At 36.5% G+C, this 12,127-nt stretch overlaps 1 protein-coding gene across 1 annotated transcript in view; it reads left to right on the plus strand.

Moving 5' to 3' along the window:
* Window positions 1-2,305: 2,305 nt before the first annotated feature.
* LOC128942909 (coiled-coil domain-containing protein 171-like) overlaps window positions 2,306-12,127 on the plus strand; it is a 51,872-nt gene continuing 42,050 nt past the window's right edge. The window contains exons 1-5 of the mRNA XM_054285596.1: window positions 2,306-2,389; window positions 3,654-3,828; window positions 5,941-6,122; window positions 9,579-9,725; window positions 10,886-10,978. Of these exons, the coding sequence (XP_054141571.1) occupies window positions 2,306-2,389; window positions 3,654-3,828; window positions 5,941-6,122; window positions 9,579-9,725; window positions 10,886-10,978 (681 nt within the window). The remainder of the gene's footprint in view (window positions 2,390-3,653; window positions 3,829-5,940; window positions 6,123-9,578; window positions 9,726-10,885; window positions 10,979-12,127) is intronic.

Below are 12,127 nucleotides of genomic sequence, written 5' to 3' on the forward strand. Positions count from 1 at the left end.
CTACAGCCCCCCCACAGATTCAGTTAAGCAGAATAGTTTATTGGATAGTTAGTTTCTCCTCTAAGTTTTAATTTGCCTATCCATTATGATTTTTTTCTTGGTGGATATTTCATAGGAGAGCTGAAAGAAACAGATTTCTTTAGCTCTGACTGCCACACAAACCAATGTAATTTAATGAAAGCGTTAAAGGTTTTTACAAAAAGTCATTTTTCTCTTGCTTCCATTCTGTGTGGTCTCCATGAAAATAATATTACATCTCACCAGGTTTAAATAAGGTAAATTACTCCCCTGCTGCCTACACACCAAATAAATGGTTACCCTTTCCATAACCCTTTTTCTTGGACCAAGTCTTGCCCAGTTTTCAGTTTGGGTTTCATTTTTCCCCCTTGGTGCTGTCTGGCTTTTAGCTATTTTCAGCTGAGACTGGTACTTTATTCATCATCTCTGAATGATATTACTTGCCTTTATTTCTTCTGTGTTTTCCCCAGAAAGAGAGAAAAAAGGGCCACTCAAACCTATTACATGATGTCCACAAACAAGATTTTATTCAGCTTACAGATGCTCTAGCTGCTTGGGTTCTACTTATTTCCAAATCTTCTTACTACAGGAGCTGAGTTGCACTAAAAATAGTGATTTTAATTGTTGTTGATCTCTTGCTCTTTGATTCATGTTGCTTGCTTTGGGTATGGCTTTGGTAGTAAGTACTGAACACTAATAATGCAGTGCATGCAGGTTTTGATGATTATTGTCTCTACATTTATTAAATATATAAAATGTGTTAAGAAGACGGCACCCTATGGAACAATTTCTGATGACATCTAGCTGTTCTGATCTGACAGATAATGTCTGTCTTGTTTTTAAATGGGAAAATACTTACTATTTCTTCAATTATAAAATATTTATGGTCTGCAGTTAAAATTGAAATTTCCTTCTTTAAGAATAGTAATGTCTTTAAAGGCAAGATTTAATCTAAGTTACAGATCCCCTTATTGATAGTATTTGTGTCTCTTTGGCCAGACAAAAAAAAAATACAGAAAAATATGTCATTAGGTAAATTTTTGGTCATGAAAAATGTTAACTGTACACAAATCTAGGGGTAAAGTGGTGACTTTTTATTTAGAAAGATCTAATATTTAAATGGCAGTACAGTATTACTTCTGTAAAAAATACTTCATGCAGACAAAGGTATTTTAGTATTTACATTTCTGCATTATATGATACTAGTTTAGTGCTTAATTTAATCATGTTTCTTTTATCAGTGTATTTCACATTTACTGCCCATAAACTCTTGCACTTTTGTCTGGATAAAATAATTGTTGCGGTCTTACGTATTTAAAAGAATGTGAACACTGATATTCAAGAACTGAAAGAACTGAAAAGTTTTCCAGTTTGAAGTTATAATAATTTCACTTTAAATTATTTAACTGGTTAATAAATAGGTTTTTTATGTAACTATTTATATGTATATGCATACATATACATATGTATCTATATATATTTATGTGTGTATGTATATGTATAAATTTATATATCATATGTATAAATTTTTCACTTTCTATATAGAAACTTGGTGTTGACTCTTTTGTTATTGCTTGTGGTGCTTGAGGGCTGATTCTGCTAATTGCCAAGTAGATTTTGTTTTAAGTAAAATAGTAGTGGAGATTATGATGAAACAGGGTAGTTTGGAGGACTAAGCCTTCAATTTGTGTCGTGTCTGTGATCAGGTGCATGTCTGTGTTTTGAATGTATGTATCTCAGAAGACAAAGTTTAAAAAGAAAGGGTTTTCCCACATCTGTGCATTTGTTTTGTGACAGAGATGGTTTTGAGATGGTAACTAATGTTAAAAAATGAGACTTTTTGTGGAGACAAAAAGCTTGCAGTTGTTTTAACTCACATAATTGGAATTACATTTCTAAGCCTCCTGGAAGTTAATTATCAAAAATTATGGAAGTTCATTATTGGAAACTAATATACTGAAAAATAATAATGAATATGTTATGCTTAAATCAACTTTATTAATCCAAAGTGAATCTCTCTTTTAAGTTCCTGCTGCCACATCTCTCATATCTTGCACAATAAGCAATTCTATATAATCCTTTCTTCAAAGAGCAATAGCAAGATGAAAACTGCACAAAATAATTTTACTTAGGTGAAGGTTTAAAACTCTGGACCCATGATTGTGGAATGGAAATAAAGAAGCATTAAAACTTCAAAGGAATGCTCATGTTTTTTCAAAACACATTTTTCAGCTCAGATAATCAGTTACAAGAGGTACCATTGCATCAGGATTTCAATAAAATGGAAATGGACACTGTTGAAGATCTGAGAAGAAAACTCGAAAGTCTAGAGAAAACAAATTTGGAATTAAACAATCAACGCTTTAAAGAGGTAAGGAGATTTTTTGTTTGTTTGCTTTATTTTACCCTTAGAATAAATGTAATTTATTCTACGGGTAAAAATAAAATTAATTTCCTTAAATGCAATTTGCTTCCTTGAAATAATCCTCTCATCAGGTGAGTAAAAATCACATTCAGAAGTTGGAAAATAACAAAGTAGCACTGTACAGATATCTCATGCCTGTCCCTAGGAACTGATATCACTTTTAGTGTCATTGCTAAGAGCTGAAGGTGTGTGCAAGAAACCTGAGCAGTACACAACAGTACAACCATGCAGGAGAATATTTTGCACCCCCAGCTTTGGAATTCTCAGCATAAGATGTGGTTTGTTTGTCTGTTTGTCTGAGTATTTTAATCCCAGTAATTCCAGGGGTCCATTTTACAGAATCACCCCACCATTGATGGAGCAATGGGGTCAGGACAAGGGCAAAGCCCTGTGTAAGAAGCAGCAATCCTTAAACAAATGGATAGGGAGCAACAAACTTGGTTTATTGGCTGTATTTAATAGGAAAGAGATGAATGAGCATCCACACCAGATGCCCCTAAAAAACTGATAAGAGCAGAATTGTTACTTATATCAGTAATAAAATTCAAACGAAAGAAAATTTTAATGAAGCATTTTCTCACTGCTACTTCATTTAGGTACCAGTTTGCCACAAGAGCATCAGGGAAAACCTTTGTAAGGGGGCTAAATTATTTCCTATGAATGGGGCATGCATGAAGGATGCTGCTGCTTTGTAGATGTTCTGAAGAAATTCATGTTTTACTTTCCACCTTCTTGAGTTCTAATGGCTTGAATGTGGTTTCCTGGGTCTAGTTTTGGCAGCACTGACTAGACTATCTTTCTTACACCAGATAAGAGTCCTTTTTGAAGCCTTTTCTTTGTTTTGTTTGTTGTGTTTAATAGCATTCTGCTTGACTGCCGAACATCATTGGACTGAAGTTTGTGTTTACATAGTGAGTTCCTAGGTGTCTGATAATCTAATATCCCAACACAACTGCTTTTCTAGTTGCTAAATACAGTTACCATAAAATTGCCTGTGGAATATAATTGTAGCTTTTCTTTTCTTAAGGCAGAGCATGTTTGGAAAAACAGAGAGGTACATTTAAGGTACATGAAAATGATCTAGGAACAGGATCAGTTTGCATAAAAAAAATAAAAGTATCTAAAATGTGTGGTTTCAAGACTGTATTTAAAAATCAGATGGGATAAGATGGCAGCTGTGAATGCAATCTCTGAAATATTTATTTTCTAGATGTCTCGCTATGAAAAAGAAATACTGCAATTAAGGCTGGAACTTGAGAAAGGAGAACTTCTTCGTCAAAATCTGAAGAGTGAAATGAAATTTGCTAGAAAAGAAGCTAATTTACAGCTGTATTCTGCAGAGGATGAACTGTGTGATGCAAAAACCAAAGTTATGGAACTTCAAGGTAATTTTCAAAAAAAAAAAAAAAATCATGGCCAGAGGATACACCAGTCCCAAGTCATTAAAAATGCAGAGATTGCACAAGGTTTTACAGTTACAGCATTCTTTGAAAGTCTCTTATTTTCTTATTTTCCCATGTCTTACTCATCTGCTTCTATAAGCTCATAAGAGTTTGCAAAACCCTTGCTGTCTCGTATGAATTAAATATAACCTGCTATGCCTATCAATACCTTTGTTTTCTCTTGCTCCTTACCTTCTGTTATTCCTTCCTTCAGTGTGTACAGAATTGTAATTAAGGAGTCCCTCTCCCCATCCTGCTTATCACTATGTCCAGCAGTTCTTCCTTTTTATTTTCAGGGGGAAAAATATAATAAAATCAAACCCTGTTTATTTGTTTACACTCTTTCCAAAAAGCTTTGTCTTTCTCCCCAGGAGTTCTCATCGTGCTGCTTTTTTCTTTCACCTTTTCAGATATTTCTAGCTTTTTGTTGCTCATATCTGGCCTCTTCATCTCATCTTTGGTTTTGTTTAGTTTGTGGAAAAGAATGGTTTTACCTGCACATTTTTCCCCTACTAGTTTTGCATTCAGAAACTTAAGTTATTAATTATTCTCAAGCAGAAAGAGATTTCTCACTCTTAAAAGCTGGGGAGATTTTTTTTTGTTTGTTTGCTTGGTTTTTTTTTTTACCTAAGTAAATAAAATACTGTTTAAATTCAGTACAGGAGATGTATTTGGGAATCTTTGGTGTTCACTGAAAAGACTGGAGCACTCCTGAACTTTGTAACCTTACAAGGATGGAAGGAGACTCTGAAACTTGAAAGTGCATTTACACTGCCATATTTTTTTAAAGATAATAAGAATTCTGCACTTTCATTCATTTGGAGAACACACAAATTACAAAAATCTCGGTTGGTTTAAATTTCTCAAGCTGTTTTTTGTTTGGTAGGGGTTTTTTTGTTAGTTTAGTTTTGTTTTGTTCTGTTCTTTGTTGGTTTTTTTCCCCCAGTTTTGTTTTCATTGTGATAAATGTCAAAGCCAAATAGTTGCAGTGTTGCTTCTCATTTCTTTTTCAGTTTTTAACTTACTGCTTCTTCTTCCTTGTCTCTTGGAGCCTTGCTCACCTCGTGTGGTGTTTTTGACACCATCTCAGCTTAACTTCTTGGACAGAGCACCTCACTTGTGCCCTTTCTTTAGTATCCTCTCCAAACTGTTTTTCTGCTGTTCTTCTTGAGGTTCGATTCCTGACATCTGACAGGTCTTTTCCATCATTGTGTCCACAAATTCTCTGTGTTTTCCCAACATGTCTCTTCTGGTTTTCTCAGCCTTCTCCATCTAGGAAGAAATTTCAGAAGAATGGGATGAATTTGAAGTAAAAATCTATTAGAAAGTGGTGATCACATAAATGCCAACATAGCTAGTTGTACTCAGCAACATAAAAAAAAATCAACATATTTTGACGGAGTTTGTGAAATGAAGCAAAGTTCCTAGTAAAACTGCTTTTAGGAAAAGAGCTCTTCCTTGGGATTTACGCTTTAACGGAGAAGTAGATCCAGTATTTCCCTATCTTGGGGCAACCATTGGGCTGAAGATTTAACTCTCTTGAGCAGCAGTAAATTTCCCCAGAAAAGCTAAGCCTTTGCTCATTAGCCCAACCTGCCTAAGGTTTTCCTAGAATCATTTTCATGTGGCTGGTGTTTGTCTTTACTGATACTTAAAATGAGCTTGAAATTAATTGCTACAGACTGAAGTATCTCATAAATATTTGGAAATAAGCTAGCCAAGTGTTGCAGAAAAATGTAATTAAGTTATTAAGTTCCCTATGCTATAGAGGCCTCACTTGAAAGAGTTGAATTTTTATTCCTTTCCAAAGGGAGAAGAGCTGAAACTTGTAGAAATCTCCAAAGCATTTCTATGTCCTTGTGTGAAAGTTGCTGCAGGAACACAAAATGTGATTGTTTCTCTGTAGTGAAACTGGAAGTGTTACTGTTCCAGTGTTTCACAGGATATCACAATATACAGAGGAACTTATGTTCATTATACTTTTTTTCTGAACATGCTAATTTTCAGTGCTATTTTTCTTTTTCTTTTTCTCTTTTTTTTTTTTGTAAACAACAGTAATCAATGACAAACATCAGCAAAAAGCATCAGAGATTGAGAAATTAGTTCAAAGTGATCAGTGGCAGCTTCAAGCAGAGCAACAAAGATGTGCAGTGGAGAAGGATAACATCTACAGAGTACACCTTGCTGAGCTAGAATTCCTCATTAGAGAAAAAGCTGAAGCAGAAATGGCTTTTCAGGTATGATGTATTAATAGATGGAAAGTTCCATGAGATGCTGGCTGAAAGGTTTTTGGTACAAAGTGTGGGGTGGGTTGGAGGTTTTCTGGTTTAAGGGGGAAAAAAATCCCCCAAATAGCTAAATACTGCAGAATGATACTGAAGATTACAGAAGTAATGAAGTTACAGAATTATGAAGTTATTACACTTAGTGTGTAATGCTGGTTTGGGGCTTTGATGGAAGGTGTTGTGCCTGTTTGTCATGGTAAACACCTAACCCAAATTATCAGTACACAGTGGTAGTGAAAAACAGAGGAGCTTGTGGACAGGACCTGATGTCCTTGTCAAAACAAGCAGAAACATGAAGCCTCACTTTGGGCGCCAAAATATTTGAATATGAATCCCAATATCACCAGGTAGATTGTGCCTGGGCCAGTCTGACCCTTGCTGCTGGGCCAAAGGCGGCTACTGTGGTGTGTCACCCCAGAGACACCTTTAGCTTGCTGGTGGTTGCAGCTGGGCAGCTGAACAAGTCCAGGCTTGTTAGGAACTCCGTTTACCTCAGGAGAGAAGGCTTCAGGCTATGGTGAAGAGAAAGGAGACGGATTCTGGTGGAGGGTTGATATCCAGAGCTTTATTCCATGGTCACAGAGGTCTGAATCTTGGCAACAGCTCCAACAGAATCCTGAGCACATGGTCCGATTGCCCTTTTAAGCTCCGGGGGAGGGGAAGGGAAAGGACAGGTGTGCCACCAACCAGGTGGGAGGGGGAGGATCTCAAGGGACGAGGGACACCTAGACAGGCCAATGATCCCCAGGCTTGAAGGGCATCCTTTGAAAGTGACCAACCATAGGAGGCCATGCTGGAATGTTAAGCCTGATTGACAGAACTCACTCAGCAAGGGGGCGAGGGGGAAGGGAGAGAGGTATTGGCACACCTGGGGAAGGGACCCGGAAGTTTAAAACAGGATATTATAACACACTGCAACAGAAACACAAACCAGTTTTTATTCAATGCTGATCCTTGTAAAGCTGGGCAGGATATCGGAGGTGAAGAAGCCCACTTTTAGGTAGAGTTTTCCTTTTTAAGTTGCCAGGGGCAGCAGGGTAAGCTCTGAGTTCTGGCCAACAGAAGTGGCTGAGTTAATTTGAGGAGGCTCTGGAAGGGTATTGCCTTCTGTTGTGTACAGTGTTTTATAGGAGCTACCTTCAGAGAGTTTAATGCTGCATCAAAAATCAGCATTGAAAAAGTATGCCATGCTCTGTCAAGTGATGTTTGTCCTTGAAACAGGACAAAAGGAGCAGTGTATGGCTCAGGACATTGTGTTGTCTGTCAGTCCCCTGGCAGTGTTCTCTGACAGTGGTTGTAGAGGAAGGGGTTTTGTTGGTAAATGCATTGAAGATACAAAATTGTAGGAAATGTAATTAGCATGAGTAGACTAAGATTGCCATGAATACATCTAGTTAAACAGGCCAGAGTGAGCTGTAGGGTTTCAGTCTTGATGTCACTGTACTCAAAAGTCTTTCAGGACTTTCAAAACTCACTGAAATGAAAATCTGATTCACTGGTAGGTGCCAAACCCTAACCTGCCTCGGTAATAAAAATGTTAAATTTTTCCACTTTGCTTTTGTAGCTGTTCGCCTGCCCATCACCCTAGAGTTATGTTATGGATAGTTATAAAATTACAGGAAATAAAAATTCTTACATCTGGGCTTGACTGCATTGAAAGCTGAATTCATTTAAACTTGTCAGATGAACATCAGAAATGTTTGGGTTTATAAATTATGACTTTGCATACACTGCAGTGTTTTGTGTTGTGTATTTACAGGCCTGGTTTAAATCTCCTTTAGTTATTCTGAGTTACAAAATGAAAGCTAAGGAGATTTAATTGTGGTCTTAATAAGTGCAGAGAAGTGGGATTCTGAGCATGTAGGCAAATCCTTCCCGGAAAAACTGCAGGTCACAAGCCGTAATTCTGAACTTATAAATGGCTGTGAAAATGCTGAGGTAGGCATGGGAGTGGAGTCATGGAGTATTGAAATGCGCCTCTGGAACGAGCACGCAGGAAAAATCACCTTCTCTGCTTTGTGACAGGATCTGTTGGGCGGATCCTGGCCCGGGACAGGGGGGCTTGGATGCGATAGGAAGGGCAATAGCATCGTCTCGTGGTTAGGCAGGAGTCCATAGCCCTTCATGGTCTTTTCCTTCAAAAACCTGGGAGATTGTGTCGTTTAAAAAAAAAAACAAAAAAAACCCCCCAAAAAACAAAAAAAGAAAAAAGAAAAAAACCCCAAAACAAACAAACAATCAAAAAAAAAAAAACCCAAAAAACAAAACCAAAAAAACCCAAACAGCTGTGTTTTTCATGAGCAAATATTATGGGGATAGTATTCAACAGTCATATTGCCGCCGAAAAGTTCAGAAATTCTTCAGAACTCTGAAATCCTGCAGCTCATTCTGACTTGTTTAATGAGCTTGATATACTCACGACAATTTTAGTTTGCTAATGCGAATTATATCTCCAGTAGAAACTGTTTTTAAATTTTTTGTAGTATTTCACAGCAAACTATCTCCTACTTATTTCACATTCCCCAGTTCAAATTTGTTAATATTAGGAAGATAAACCTGATATTTCTGTATCTTTCTAGGTATAGAGTAGAAATGTTAGGAAATGTAGAAAACAGTTAATTTTTGTTTATTTATTTATTTATTTATCTTGCATTCTAAAGGGAAGAAAACTGTCTTGCTGGACATTCAAACCTAGAGGATTACCTTAAATTTAAATGAAATTCATATGGACAATGGGGATTCTGTAGCAGTGATTTCGTGGAGCTGCAGTGTCCAGTAATTGAAGTAATGCTTCCAGCCTGCAGCTTAGTTCAATTTCTGTATGCAGAAATTGAGTGGGGACCAGATTATTTTATTCTACTGAGGACTTCATATTTCACAAGTTTTTAAAGTAATTCAGTTTCTAGATAGTAGCAAATCCTTTTCAGAATACCAGAAATCAAAATTATTTAGTCTGTGGGACTAGCTGTTTCTAAAAAACATCTGATTTGAAGTTTGAGCAATCAAAATCATAACAAAAATGTCCCCTGTTGGGGGACAAAAGTTCACCCAATGCACTCCGTTTCATTGCCACGGAGCTGGGAGACAGAAGAGATTGGAAGGGCTGTAGTCTTTTAGGGAAAGATGTCCTGTGGAGATCTGGTATTGATTTTAGTGTTACCACAGAAGATCATGTTCACAGTGATTTTTTAGCCCAACAGAGATTTCTTGATGGTGAATCAAAAGCATCTCTGCTGTTGGGTAAGCACTTCTGTTGACATGTACTGGCGTCGTAGATTTTAAAATTCTAACATCATCTTCTGATGCAGTCTCCATTTCTCTGTTGAACTCTCAACTGCAATACTTTATCATAGAAAAAGTGCCTCTTGGCATATTTATTTATTTATTCCTTTACCTGCTTACCTTTAGAAAACTAATGCTGCTCTGCAAAGCATTGCCAAGAAGCTGAAGGACATGGAGGCAGAGCACAATGGCTGCGCCAAGGTGCTGAGGCTCCAGGCCAACTCTCTGGAAATCAAGAACAAACGGCAGGAGAGGCTCCTCAAAGAACTGGAGGTAAAGCTTTCTGCCTGCTGCTGGGAGCCTCAGCAAGCACTGGCACAACTGAGCAGTGTCATTTCTGAGGGGTGAAACCTCTGAGTCAGGTTATGAGTGCCCTGTGTTTGGTTAACAAAATGTGGAGTGTCACTTCGCAGGAAATGTGGATTCACAGGTGAATGCTGTGAGCCCGACCTGAGAGTGGTGTTTGAACTGCAGATGGAAAGGGGTTTATGTCACTGGGAAAGCAATCTTAGCAATACAGATGTATAGAAGAAGAATTTGTGCAGGATTTGTGAGTTTTTTAAAATTTTTTATTTAAGCATGTTAAGCAGATAGGTCTTGTGGGAGGAGGCAAAGCTTAAGCCTTTTGGCTGATGCTTTTGTGGAGGGGGTTTGGTGATCTCTGTGCTGTGGCTTTTTCTTTAATAGGCCTTCCACAGATCTCTGTTTCTCAATTATTTCCTTTTGTGAATGTGCGGGCTTATACAGAGTTTAAATTTATTGCCAACAGCTAGTATGTAAATTTTATTTATTTATTTATTTTTAAGTTAACATTTCCCTAACTGAAGTTCTTAGAGTTAGGATTCAGTCTCACATACTTGCTACTTTGCTTTTCCTGTCCAAAATCAATGGCTTTACTTGTATCTGTGTAACCTTGAGTGTCTTCAATTACTTTTAATATTAATGTCCTTTTCTTCATCTTTGTGGCATCACTTGAAGGCAGGAGTCATTTTGGGGTGTATTGTTCTTTTCAAATCAATCATCAGTCAAAGTGAGAGGATGTTTTTGATAGGAAAGAATGTAATTAAAATTTCATGTGAATTTCTATTACAGCAGCTCTGTAGTTACTGCTTTTGCTAAAAACATTTTTTCAATTGAAATATCATGTCCAGGCCTTTATGTAGAGACACGTATCTGTGACTATAAAAACTGTAGCAAGAGCATAATCCTACATCAATTTCTTAAACTAAATAGAAAGTATTACTTTGATATTCTGGATATGTAATGATTTCGTTTCATTTGTTTATTGGCATGAGTTTTCACAGTTCCAAAGTGCAAGTAGTTCAGATACCACAGGTTGGTTTATGGAGACCTAATAAAGTGAACAAATAAAGTTGTCTTTGCATGATGTTATCATCTTTCTGGACTTAAATATTTTTAAAATGTACTTTTAGGCAGCTGCAGTGAAAATAAAGGAACTGGAGGATGATGCTGCAGCAGCAAGACTAGCACATGTAGAATGTAAATACACAACAGATGTCATGCAGGTAAACTTTTGATTAAATATTTGGTGGAAGTTTGCAGTAAAATAGAAGATGGACTTGTAAAGGTGCAATCTTCCAAAAATGTTAAGATTTCCTTGCTCCAGTGAAAACACTGAGTAGATATTTTTGCAATGATTGTCAAGACTGTAAAAGGTAATAGAAAAACATCTCCTTTATTTCCAGGGAACTGTCAAGTTAATAGAATCAATATTAAAATAAAATGTCACATTCTTATGTTTTAGAATTCAAAGTTGCATTGAAACAGTGAGGGGAAAGGAAATGTTTCACAATAGTTCAACTGCTAAAATATTCTGTCCTATATCTCTGGAATGGGCACTTATATAATTTCAGAGATAGAGTGTACTCACCCAACTTCTCTAGGTGTGAGATATTAATGCATCCTGAGGCTGCAGTTCCAAATGTAAATATTCAGAGTTCATTTCTGCTATTACATCTGCTGTTACCAGAAAAGTTTGAATATATGAAAAAATGCTATATGTATACTTGAATATTAAATTTTTGTATCACTAAACTGTGTCACATAGGGTTTGATCCATTAAAGCAATTAGGATTTATTAAAAAAAAAAAAGTGAAAAACCTGAAAGATGATTGCTGAGTGATCTTTTGATCTGCTGAGTGATCTGACTAGCAGTGGAATTTAGAAACACTAAATGAGAAAACAAAAGGGAATTTCATTAATTTTTTCTTATTTTCTGAGGAACTCAAAAAAGCATTTCCACTTCTGCAGTCAGTTATTTTTTTATTACTTTTTCTAAGTACAGGCACTTGGATTTCTGAAGTGATGATTAAATAAGTAATGATGATGCAGGTTTTTTTATTCCTTCTCTACTTTTACAACATACAAAGGGAAAGGTAACATTCCTGGAAGTTAGAGATTTCTCTTCTTTGGGTGAAGAACACAGCAGCTTTTCTTTCTTGTTTATGTACATGAACAAGCTCCACATGAGCTTTGCTCTGAGTGCAAGTGTAGCTTTTACTGTTTATCCTACACTTTTATGAGCCTACTTAATGAATAGAATTCCCCTGGAAAACTTCAGTAATATAAATAATTGAAATCAGGAAAATCCAAACACCACGCAAGGACAACAAAATGTGCTTTTGGTTGGCATATCTATTTCTCTCTGTTTTGAA

The sequence above is a fragment of the Melozone crissalis genome, unplaced genomic scaffold, assembly GCF_028551555.1.
Source record: "Melozone crissalis strain CALT ecotype California unplaced genomic scaffold, PUWL_Pcris_2 ptg000005l_1, whole genome shotgun sequence".
NCBI lineage: Eukaryota > Metazoa > Chordata > Aves > Passeriformes > Passerellidae > Melozone > Melozone crissalis.